General features: G+C 31.1%; 1 protein-coding gene across 2 annotated transcripts in view; it reads left to right on the top strand.

Moving 5' to 3' along the window:
- EMC2 (ER membrane protein complex subunit 2) overlaps positions 1-12,783 on the top strand; it is a 60,817-nt gene extending 48,034 nt beyond the window's left edge. The window contains exons 10-11 of one of the 2 annotated variants that reach the window (XM_003760324.3): positions 4,984-5,088; positions 12,402-12,783. In XM_003760324.3, the coding sequence (XP_003760372.1) occupies positions 4,984-5,088; positions 12,402-12,488 (192 nt within the window). In that variant the 3' untranslated portion in view covers positions 12,489-12,783. Of the gene's footprint in view, positions 1-4,983; positions 5,089-8,669; positions 8,817-12,401 lie in introns of those variants that run through there. The other variant, XM_031947118.1, reaches the window with a different exon arrangement.
- Positions 12,784-13,162: the final 379 nt, after the last annotated feature.

The raw sequence follows: 13,162 nt of genomic DNA on the forward strand, positions 1-13,162 counted from the left end.
ACATGTTAAATGTTATTTTTTAAATGGTATCATTTGAAATCCATTAACTATTTTTCCCAATCACCTCCCATGCCCTTTCTTCATCTAATTACTAATCATATGGTTTTGATCTTTAGATTAGTTTAGTATAATTATGTATAATAATTTGAAATTATAATTTAAAAATTTAAATAGCAAGATAATTTTTCATTGTTGATAGTTTTTTACAGTTCTGTAGATTAACATTATATAAACTTTAAATTTAAAGTTTAAATTAGTTATTTAATTTTGAAGAATATACAGATGTGTGTATACATATCACACACACACACACACACACACACACACATTCACTCACTCACTCACCCACACTATCCAAGTTTTACAAATGAGGAAAAGAAGACCCAAAGATTTTAAGTGGCCTGTTTGTCCCATAGCTTGGAAATGTCTGATTTCAGATTCTAAATTCTTAGGTGTATGTAACAATGCAATGTTGTCTTTGTAGGAGGAGATTCTTTTTGTGGTAGGAAAAAATAGAACCCACTGAGCTTTAAAAGAAAAGTAAAAGGCTTAAAAACTTGCCTCTCATCAACTACTTGGTTTCTTCTGAATTTGGTTGATTATAAACATTTGATGGAATTTTAAAGGTCATCTTGCTAGACTATATTGAAAGAAACATGCTTGTTTTGGAAGGCTATGTTTATAAGACATAAGGTCTAACAGGTCTTAATCCAGTTACAAAGTCTTTGAGATGGGGCTATTGACAAATCATTTAAATGAGATTCTGTCATCCACAGATCAGCTTAGCTAAATTCAGTGAATTTCTGCTGTAATATGTTGGCTCCCTAATGTCTTTTGGGTTTTTTGTTTCTTTTGACTACAGTAAGTCATCTGCTAAAGTACATGAGTCAGTTCACTAAGCTATGAACAAAATCTTCCTACCCATTTATCATTGTAGAATACAAGTTAATTAAATGGAAGATTTAATTAATTCATTCTCTTCACTTAAGTTTATGGTGATTTACAAGTGCATTCTTCATTGGAGGCAGGAATTTTTAAACCCAGGTCCAGACCTTCAACGGGTCCCCTGGATAGATTTTCGGAAGAGGACAAAATTACATATTTATTTTCATTAACATTTGGTTTCCTTTTTAATTGTATATCTTATTTTATATATTTAAAAATAGTATTCTTAGAAGAGTTGCCTAGGGTGGTTCATACTTTTAGAGAGGATCCATGACCCAAAAATGGTTAAGAATCTTTCATCTAATAAATTTCTCTCTGGTATTTAAGTAATCTGGAAATAGAGGCAATCCAAAAAAGATCCTGTTTCAAGATACCTCTTGAAAATCTAAGAACTATTTGGAGCTCAAAATTTTATAAAAAATGAATGTTTAAGATCCTCTTTACATGTAATCAGAAAATAAAATACTGTTAAGATTTTTTTAAAATAATCTGAATACTTTATTATTAACATTATAGTAACTGCCTTGTTCAATTCAATTGATCAAACAATTCTTAATCACTTAAAACATGCTAGACACTATGGTAGGCTTTGCTGATATCAAAACAATGAAAAAAGCCTTGCCTTGAAGGAATTCATATTCTGTTGAGGAGGGAAATCAAATATTAGAAATAGGTAAATACAAAGTAATTAAAGAAGGAGAAAATGCTAAGAGAAGCATCCTTTTGGGAAATAGAACAAGTCAGAGAAAATATTTTGGAAGCTATTCTTGAGATATAGTGTGGGCTTGGTCAGTAATAAAGTATCTCAATGATAAAAACATTGGGAAAATGACCCATACCTTCAGAGGTTGCTGAGAATACCACTTGACTTACCCTTCTCAATCTATGGTTGTTGGTTCTCACTTCTGGCTGATCATCACTCTGATGTAGTAAACTTTCAGACTGCTTTTTGATAAAATGCAACTCTTTTTGGAGGGCCAAGATTCAGAATAGTATTAAATTTAGTATCCATTTATTATGCAGTGTGTATAAGGCACTACATAAAGTGCTGTAAATACAAAGGCCAAAAAAAAAAAAATGTGAGAAGGGAAATTCCCTGCCATCTGTTAGGGTCATATAGCATGTACACACATAAGTAAAGATGGAAGAACATTACAGGTATGAGACCCATACAAAACCATGGGGGCAGAACATGAAATGGGGAATTCAGGGAATGTCAGGAAAAATATTTTAACTAGGATATAATTATGGTATATAAAGAATAATAATAATATTAATAAGTCTGAAGATTAGGCTGAAGTCAGTGCAGGAGGAATAGGAACCTTTCAAGATTGTTCCCTTCGCTTTCCAGAATTTCAGGTCTAATAAGGAGGGAAAACGATGGAACTTAGAATTTTTTAAAGAAATTTCTGGAAGAGATAGGAGTAAGTTTATGCAATGGAACCACTACAAAAAGGGCTGCCACAAACATTTTTGCACATATAGGTCTCTTTCCCCTCTTTAATATCTCTTTGGAATATAAGTAACACTGCTGGATCAAAGCTTATGCACAGTTTCTTAATACAACATGGAATAATACTCTTGTGGAGAAGATAAAGAATTGTGGACATATAAGCAGATGAAATCAAAGTTTGTTCAATGATTATTTCAAAGAGTAATTGTTAATGATTTAATTTCAGCATGGTGGGAAGTCTCTTGGGGAGTACCCCACAGTTTTGTCTTTGGCTCTGTGCTATTCAACATTTATATTGTGATTTGGTTAAAAATATGGATGATACTCTCATCAAATTTGCACACAAAACAAAACTAGAAGAGACAAAAAAAAATTGGTTGACACAATCCAGATATTAGGATAGAGCTTTGAACTGAGCCTAATAATATGGAATTCGGTAGAGATAAACATGATGTTTTAAACTTTGGCTTGAAAAAATCAATTTTAACATTAGAATAGACAAAACTTAATTTGGAAGTTATGGCAGGGAGTAATTAGTGTACTGCAGGATAAATGAATACATGGAGTAGGTGTAATAAGTAACTAGAAAAATTAGATGACCTTGGACTTCAGTGCCATAGATAGAGCTTTCAGGACCAAGGAGATAATAGGCCTACTATATTCTTCACCTTTGTCAGGACATATCTGTATAAAGTATCCTATTTAGTTCTGTATCAAAGAATGTCATTCAAAATGACATTCATAAACTGGATGAAATTCAGTGGACTATAATCAGGGCAATGAAAGACTTGGAATCTATGAAAATTGATTGAAGTAATTGGGGAATGTTTGTCTAGGAGAAGACAGAAGGAGACACTCAAGTAAAACATAATAGAAAGTTATTTTCATATATTTCAGGAGCTTTCTAGAGCACAGAACCAGAAGCAATTGATAAATGTTTTGGAGAGTTAATCAGGTAAAGTTATCCAAAAGCCTTAATGGACTACTTCTGGAGGTAGTGGTGTCTCCCTCATTAGATGCTTTAAAGCAGAGGATGGTTGACCACTTTTTTGTGGTAATATATATATATATATATATTTTTTTTTTTAATCGGTTAAACTAGATGACCACTGACCTCCCTTTCAAATTTGAAATTTGGTGATTCTGAATTTGCATTTTATAGGCAATAAAGAGCCTCTGAAGATTCTTTTTAACAGTTGAATGAAATGAAATAGGCCTCAGAAATATTGTCAGTTGCATGAAGGATTAATTGTGAAGGATAGAAAGTTGTGGGAAAGAGAATAATTAGACTATTTCATTAGTTTAGGTGAGAGGTGGCCCTGTGAATGGAGGAAACAGTACAGATGTAAGCAATATTATGTAGTTAGGATTAACAAAAACTTAGTCCCTGGATGTAGGGATTGAGAAACAGAGACATGTTGAAGAAGAGGGATAATTTTGAAGTTGCTTTAAAAAATTATTAAAAGCTCCAAGATAATTACTCTGGATAGGGGAAAATATAGAATGGAGTTGGGAAGGAAAAAGGATATAACTTCTACACCAACAAAAAAATAAATATACAATAACTCCAACTATTATGCACAATGAAACATGGTAAGAGAATTGTAGAAGTGAGGTAGGATTAAGGAAGGGGAAATAAATCTACTCAAGGAGAATAGGTAAAAGCCTTATAGGAGAGAGTTGTGTTCAGGCAGAGACTTTGAGATTATTTGGTATTTCAAAAGGCAAAAAAAGAATTACTTGAAATCTCAGAGACTAGTTAATCTTTGAAGTCTCTCCTAACTTTATTCTGAAACTAATGTATAGGCTAAATGTAAACTTGGAAAAAACAGTACTGTACTTTACCAGAAAAAGAGATTATCTTAGTAATGATATAGTGGAATCAACTGATTTCTCTCTAAATGGAGTAGAAAGAAATCATATAGGATGATAACAATTGATAAAAGGTTTTGTTATTAATTGGAATTTTTTATAATTGATAATAAAGATTATAGCATGCCCTCAAAACCGTTAAGGAAATATCTAAAAGGCAAATGATAGATAATAATTGTCATGAGAATAATAGATACTTAGAAATAACTGTTGTTTCTGATTTGAAGAAATAAAACAGATTTATTCCAGGTATAAAAAATAACTAGTGGTTTTTACCAGAAAGGGTTATAGGGAATACATATTTAAGAATAAAGTAGATTTCTGATCTCATGGGTGTAAATACAGGTGCCAATTACACCATGTTTTCTTATAGAATTCTTGTCAATGCCTTTCTGTAATACTATTTATATATTCATTCAATTTATTGAGTCTTCTAGTTATTTGTGAATTTTAAATAGCTTCATTTCCTCTTATTTATTTCTATGCTATATTTAAAATTACATTTTCACTTTTATATCCATTAGATTTCATATGAAGTTCACATCTTCTTATGTTAAATATTAACTATATCTACTGTCTAATATAATATAAGATCATAGTGGTTTTTTTAGTTGTATTGATATAGTTATATCCCAATCATGACTGTGTTTTTCATTATTTTCTTGGCTAGAAAAAGGAATGTAAATTTGACTTATTTTCTTTTCTGTTTATAGTCTGCAAGTCATATTGCTTCAAATCCAAAAGCAAGTGCAAAAATGAAAAAAGATAATATGAAATATGCTGGTTGGGCAGCTAGTCAAATAAACAGAGCATATCAGGTTAGTATATGAAATGTAATTTTATATTATCAACATTTCATTAATTTATTTCTTTAAGTTCAAGATATATAAACTATACAATGAGTAGGTTTGCTTTTCAAAATCATTTGTAGTAGAGACTGCTTTTTAGAAGAGTGACTTAATACATATAAAATTTGTAATGTGTGTATTTCGTATACCTGTTATATAAATGCCCTAATTTAATTAAAGTAACAGAAATCGCCCAATGCACCCCTGTTGGAGTCATTATTTGTAATAGACAAACTTCAGATTAGCATATTAGACATCGCTAGTTAGAAGTTTAATCCGAAATTGAGAGAGAGAAACTTTGTCTGAAATTATAATTCGAATTACTGAAAAAATTGATTTGACTTAAAAATAACTTAAGTACTATATTTCAGTGTATATGTACAGAATTTAAAATACCAAGAATAGAAAACTATCATAAAGCTGAGAATGTTGATTATGTGCTCTCTATTTAAAACATTTTGATTTTCATAATGATTTTCAAGGTAAGTCATTAAAGTTATAAATTCCATAGAAGTGGTCTCCAACTCAAATAGAAATACATTCTTGTAAACTACTTATTTGCCTTAGAAAACTACAAATTAACATCTATATTATGTCATATTTTTATTTCGTTGAGTATTTCCCAATTACATCTTAATCTGGTTTGAGCATTTTGTGTACTGGGATTTTAATACTTGTATCTTTTACCATCTAAAATTATATCTATATGGAAATATGCATAAAGAATGTAGGGAAATATTGACCAGGAAAAGAGCATGATTTTTAGAAAAATTAGTAGTCAACATATTCTATTCTTGAATTTAAAGCAGAGTGGGCTGAAACCATTCTATTTGTGCATTTACCATTCCATCCCTTTCCCTCTTCTTGGCCTCTCTCCACTGACCAACTTTATCATCATGATTGTAGCTACATTTTAAAATGTACATCTGACTGATACATACTGGGGGAATAGGACTGTTGAAAATAAAATTAAGAGTTTGTAGCTTTTGTTGAGCTTTGGGAAGGGTGACCATAGAATAATAATTCAAATTATTAGGAATGAGTAAAAACAAAAGACTGAAGACAGCCATTTTAGATATTGTACAAGGCACTGGGAGTACAAAAAAGAAAAAAAGTCCCTCTGAGGAGTTTATATGGGATCAATCAATATATATATAATATTCTACAAAGTAAATTAAGGAGAAATGAAACATAACTGAGATCAGGAAACATCTTGTATAGTACTGCTGTTTTTTTTTTTTTTTTTTTTTTTTGGTCTGTAAATTTTCTGAGAGGCAAAGATGAGGAGAGAATGCATTGGTAGGTATAGGGAATTCACTAGGAGTAGCAGACTATTTAGACCAGAACAGAGTACCTTATTGTGGGGTAGAATGTAAAATGAAGTTAAAGTAGAAGGGTTGGTGGTTGTGGCTGACTTTAAATGAAGATTACTGTAGCTATTAGTAAGTTAGGGATTCTATATATGATTCCAATTTATATAAATTTTAATCACTATTAAGTATTCAAGTATTAAAAAGTATAATGTAAACTAATTACTTTCATTTTTATTGTTGGATTGTGTGTAGCTTTAAATTTAGTAGTAGAAACTCATAATTGAGAATATATGGAAACATTACAGTAAAAATTAGTGAAGAATCATTACATGTGTTTAATTTTTCACTTTTGAGGGGAGGAGAAAAAGTTGGGAGGGAAGCTCATTATATTCAAGGACATATAGTAGAAAATGATAGCTAGCTTCATTTCAAAACAGTCTTAAAAGTCCGAAGCCTTGGACATGAAATCTGATCTGATACTAATTGTATGATTCAATGCGTATTAATCGTCATTAAAATGCAGATTTATAATATAATAGTTTCTGACAGGCTTGTGAAGAAATTATTCTGTTATAAACCTGGAACGCTATATAAACACAGAATACTATTGACATGCCTACCTTAATGCAATTCTTTAGATAAGAATTAGATAAGAAGCTCTATATAAAATATATATTTTAATACGTGAGTGCAGCTACATTGTTTGAAAATATTTGTTTTCTTCAGTAGATTGTGTCCTGCTAGTATATTTATAATATCAATCTATTAAATGTTTTTATTATAGTGTAAAGTTAAAATTTTATTCCACCATAGGTCTCAAATCAACACAAATTTTGAATTATTATATAATAATTAATATTTTACTGTTTTTGCATATCAGTAAAATCATAGGTTAGATCTGTATGTATATATAGATGTTTTCGGATAAAAATTATATACACTAGTATGTATATGTGCTTATGTTTTTATTTATTTTTTTAATTGTTGTTTGTTTGTTTTTTTGGTGAGACAAATAGGATTAAGTGACTTGCCCAGGGTTACACAGCTGGGAAGTGTTAAGTGTCTGGGGTCACATTTGAACTCAGGTCTTCCTGAGTTGGTGTTCTATCCACTATCCCACCTAGCTGCCCTGTTTTTATGTTTTCTTATCAGAAATTTTTCTCTGATCAACAAAGAGGAAAATTTTAGATAAAATGTGATGAATTCATTTTTCATCATGATAATATATAGTGCTTATATAGCTTTTTAATATTTGAAGGTTTTTTAATTGCACTTAATTTTATGATCAATAACACTGAATTAGGAATTAATCTTCATTTTACAGATAATTAAAATTTTACAGTTATTATATCATTTATCATTAACATAGAAAATAATTTTTAATCATCAGTATAATAGCTAATAACTATATTCTTCAGTAGAGTGATCTCCTGACTTATGTAATTATAGGAATAAAGTAAACTTTTTAATGAGCTATTTCTGAATACTTGTAAATTATAAAATAAATTCTTAAAGCACTCCTTCTTTTCATTTAATAATGAAAGAGAATATGGCTACTTCTTGTTCTTCAATTAGTTCTTGTTCTTGTTCTTCTTGATAATTGGTTTAGCATGTTCGGTGGCTGAGGTATTTCCAGCACTGGCAGGCAAATTTGATTAATGCTCACAAAAAACATTTAATGTGATCTTACTTGCAGTAATTTTCCAGATAAATGCTTCTTTGGTACACTGTTAAATTCTTCAGTGTTGGCCATCCATATGTTATTTATGATTTCAGAGATGATTCTGTTACAAACCATTTCGGAAATAGAAAATCAAATCATGATTTTGGGGAAAATAGTATTCCTGCTTAATCAGTTAAATTGCCATCTAATTTTGGAATAGACAAAATAATTGCTTGTCAAGCAAAATGTAAAATGATAGATTTAGTTTGAAATGTCCTTTTATTTGTTTTGACACAAAGAGGTTTTATTACCCTAAATTGTGTTGGATGTCTATAATGCTGACACTGTCTTCATTGTATTTTTTATTAAATTATAAATAATCACTACTTAATATAACTAATATTTTGATTCAGAACTTAGATAAAATATTACATGCTTTAGCATGAATTATAAGTCTTACTGATACATTAGATTGCATTCTTACATCAGTTCTTACAGAAGGTTTTTATTTTTGAGGAAAGATTATTTAGCATAAGTTTTTCCAAGTAGCACATCCTATGTTTTCTCTTTATCAGACTTTTTCTCAAGGAATTGGACTTGAAGTATCTGATTAGAATGTTCTTATTTAGTTGAAGAATAGAATAAAAGGCTTTCTGTTCTCCCTAAATTAATCAGCAAAGTTAATCCCTATAAGTTAATCAGCAAACTAATGGAAACAGTAAGTAGTTTCTTATTTACTTCAGAACTTTTTTATTTTAACATTGTGAAAATAAAAGTTTAAATGCTGTTTTCTCTCTGTTTTGTATTATAAAACATTTTCCAGGAGATGTTTTCCTTTTTTTGGTGTTATTTTCAAAGTTTCCTTTCATCCCCTTCTTCCCCCTAAATCAAATGATATTTAACAACTAACAGCTAATGATTTAGGAAGTGGGGGAATCCTAAAGTTAAACTGTAGCTTGAGAGGTCATAGACAGGTTACTAGCTTCTAAAGCTGTTGGATCTGTGACATTACCTGTGCTTCATCACATAATCTTTCTTAACAGGTTATGAGAAGTCTGCTAAATTACATTAATTAGTAGAGAGAAGGAACACATCATAAATCAAGAACTAAATATTTAAGACAGCATTGGTGTTTGAAGAAAAAGTATTCACTTGAAAATTTATTGAGTGTTTGGATGGTAACATTTAGTTACAGAATAGATTGTGTTTTCAATAGCAAATTTCAGTCAATATTTTCAACAGAAGGAAACTGTTTAGTGCAGGTATACTAAAATTCAGTTCCTTTTTCTTGAAAGAAAGCACCAACTTAGCTAATAAATCTGTGCTAAATCAGATGATGTTGATGAGTGATGGGAATTGTCACTTCAGTTAGAAAACTCATTTTCACATCAGCATGGGGTAGTCAGTAGTACACCCCCCCCCCCCACTCCACCTTGGTTACAAGAATTATATTGAATATGTTGTGTTTATAAATATATAAAGATATTATTTGATGATATATGTTTCTTTAGTAAATTATAGTTAAATAAGCTGAAATCTATCCTTTGCATGGCCATAATACATAAGAGTGGGCATTTCATTACATATTTTCATTGGAAAACTTCGGACCTTTTCTGCAGAAATATAGTGTCACTTTATTTTTTTATGGTACAAGTATTATAAGGCAAATATGTATTTTTTAAAAATACAAAGAATTAATTACATGTCACTTGTTATGGTAATAATTACTTGAATTTATTAGACTGCTTTACTTATTTCCATACTTTATAGAGTAAAAAGAAACATACTTTAAACTAAATGTAGTAGGAGGTAATTACTGTTCATACTGAAATAGAAATTCAAATTCATCTTCAGAATTTTTCACGGCTAAAGTTAATAATTTTAAAAAGCAAGTCTGATAAGAAGCTAGCCAAAGGTTCAATGAAATCTTATTGTACATGATTAATTTTTAACAACCTTTATTAAAACTTTTAAATCTCACATATGGTTTGTATTGAAAGTCATGATGAGCATTTTTATAATCATGTTGCTAAAATAGTTTCTGCTGTTACCATTCAATCAGCAAAGATATATTAAATGCCTACTGTGTGCAAGATACTATGGAGATATAAAGATCAAAATGAAATCTCTGCCCCGAAGGAGTTTGGAATATATTAGAGATCAAATATATTAGAGATCAAAATATTAGAATATATAAAGTAGGGGAAAAAAATAAAGGGAAATTCACTACCAGGTAGGGAGAGCAGAAGGATCTTAGGCTGAAAATGATGTTTGACTAAAATATTAAAGGAAACTAAGCATTCTTATTAATAAATAAGGAGAGAGAATATTCTTTTCTCCCAATCAAATATTCATCTATTATTTTTATATAGCTTTTTATTGACAGAACATATGCTTGGATAATTTTTCAACATCGTCCTTGTAATCACTTCTGTTCCAACTTTACCCTTCCCTCCCTCCACCCCCTCCCCTAGGTGGCAGGCAGTCTCATACATCTTAAACATGTTAAAGTATATCTTAAATACAATATATGTGTACGCATCTGCACAGTTCTCTTGTTGCACAAGAAAAATCGAATTCAGAAAGGTAAAAATAACTTGGGGAAAAAAACAAAAATGCAAGTAGTCCACATTCATTTCCCAGTGTTCTTTCTCTGAGTGTAGCTAGTTCTGTCCGTCATTGATCAATTGGAATTGAATTGGATCTTCTCATTGTTGAAGATATCCACTTCCATCAGAATATTTCCTCATAATAGTATTGTTGTTGAAGTGTATAATGCTCTCCTAGTTCTGCTCATTTCACTTAGCATTAGTTCATGTAAGTCTCTCCAGTCCTCTCTGTATTCATCCTACTGGTCATTTCTTATAGAATAATAATATTCCATAACATTCATATACCACAATTTACCCAACCATTCTCCAATTGATGGGCATCCATTCAATTTCCAGTTTCTAGCCACTACGAAAAGGACTGCCACAAACATTTTGGCACATACAGGTCCCTTTCCCTTCTTTAATATCTCTTTGGGCTATAAGCCCAGTAGTAGCACTGCTGGATCAAAAGATATGCACAATTTGATAACTGAGCATAGTTCCAAATTATTCTCCAGAATGGTTGGATCCGTTCACATCTCTACCAACAATGCATCATGTCCCAGTTTTCCCACATCCTCTCCAACATTCGTCATTATCTTTTCCTGTCATCTTAGCTAATCTGACAGATGTGTAGTGGTAGAGTATATTCTTTGCCAATGGGATTGCATGCAAAAGGCATGGAGATAGGAGATGGAGTGTTATATATGAGGAGTAGTAAAATAGTTGGCCAGACAATGACTGACTAGTCTGAATTGTAGTTAGGTAGAACTGGGCTTGAAAGTCAGAGAGAACAGAGTTCGAACCCAGCCTTAAACACTTACTGAATTTGTGACTCTGGCTATCTCACTTGACTTCTGTTTGCCTCAGTTTCCTCAGTTGTAAAATGGGGATAAAAATAGCACTTCTTAGGGTTGTTATGAGGATAAAATGTATTAATATAATATTAAGATAGCACACTATCTTGCTTTAGTAGATTCTACGTAAATATTTGTTCCCTTTTCCCCTCCTCTTAGAAGAATAATGTGCAGTTAGGGTGAGGAGGCTAAATTGGACCCAAATTTCAAAGATGGGAAAAAGAAATTGTATTTGATCCTTGAGTAATAAGTGGCCACTGCAATTTGAGTTAGGGAATGACATGCTCAGAATTGTGGTTTAGGAAAAATCACTTTGACTACTAAATGGGAAGATGAATTGGATTTAGGAAAGACCTAAGTCAAAAAGACCAGTTTGGAGACTGTTATGAATATACTCTTTCAAGGAAGAGATAATTAAAGTTTGAACTAGAATGATGTCTGTTTAAATGGAAAAAAAGGAATATATTGGAAAGAATGAGAGGAATAAAATCTGGCAACTGATTAAATATATAACATAGAATGAGAGAAGAATAAGAATGACAATGAAACCTCATGGATGATAGGACTTTCCACAATAAGATAAATTTGGAAAAGAATTGGAAGTGTGAAGTGTGTGTGTGGGGGAATTAGTTCTATTTCTACTATCTTGAGTTTAAGATGTCTGCAATATATCTAGTTAAAAACGTTTAATAGATATTGATATAAGATTAGAGTTGAGAGGGAAAGGCTGGTGATAATTGAACTCAATAGATCAATATTATCTCTTTTAAAAAAGTGACATATACATTTTCATTTATATAATACATTGTGTGCCATCAGGTAAAGATTAAAAATGAGTTTAATTGAATTTTCTTTTTAGTTTGCAGGACGAAGTAAGAAGGAAACGAAATACTCTCTTAAGGCAGTAGAAGACATGTTGGAAACATTGCAGATCACTCAGTCTTAAGGTTTTAAAAACTCAATTAATTTTATAATTCCACAGTCAATCTTATTGGTCTGTGAGTTAGTTATATACTATGTGCCCACTGCTATTTATACTAAGTAACAATAAGACATTTGTATAAAATAAAAAATGCTTTTTGCTGCTAAGCAGGATGATAGAGAAAGCTAACTGAAATTTCTAAGGAAGAAAAATCGAAGAAAACTTCATTAATTATGTGTTATTTGTTAAATCATCTCTGTATAATAACTGCTTTTAAGCCATATCTGATGTAGAAAATAAACATATTAAATGAAACCAAGATGATTTCTTAAACTTGTATATAAAAATAGAATTCTTTCTCCTTAATGTAATTGCCTTCCTTCTAAGATTATTGTAGAGGCCTGAAACTCTTGAGTCGTTGCACTGAGGTCTGTTCAAGCACTTGGGGCTAATTACTGATTGTGAAATACTCTTTGGGCATATGCTTGGAAAATGGTCCTTCCCACTATCCTGTGCTGACTCAATGATTGGTGTATACAAAGGATTGTAGGAGGGACTAGGGGGTGGAGTAAGACTAGCCAGGGTCACTCTTTGGCCAGAGATGAGGGAGAAGGTAGTTGCATAGATGCTGCTTCCATCCTGTTCAATCCTGCGTTTAAAGACCAAGAATAATTCTGGAGTGAACTGGGCTCTAACGT

Source organism: Sarcophilus harrisii, chromosome 1, assembly GCF_902635505.1.
Source record: "Sarcophilus harrisii chromosome 1, mSarHar1.11, whole genome shotgun sequence".
Taxonomy (NCBI): Eukaryota; Metazoa; Chordata; class Mammalia; order Dasyuromorphia; family Dasyuridae; genus Sarcophilus; species Sarcophilus harrisii.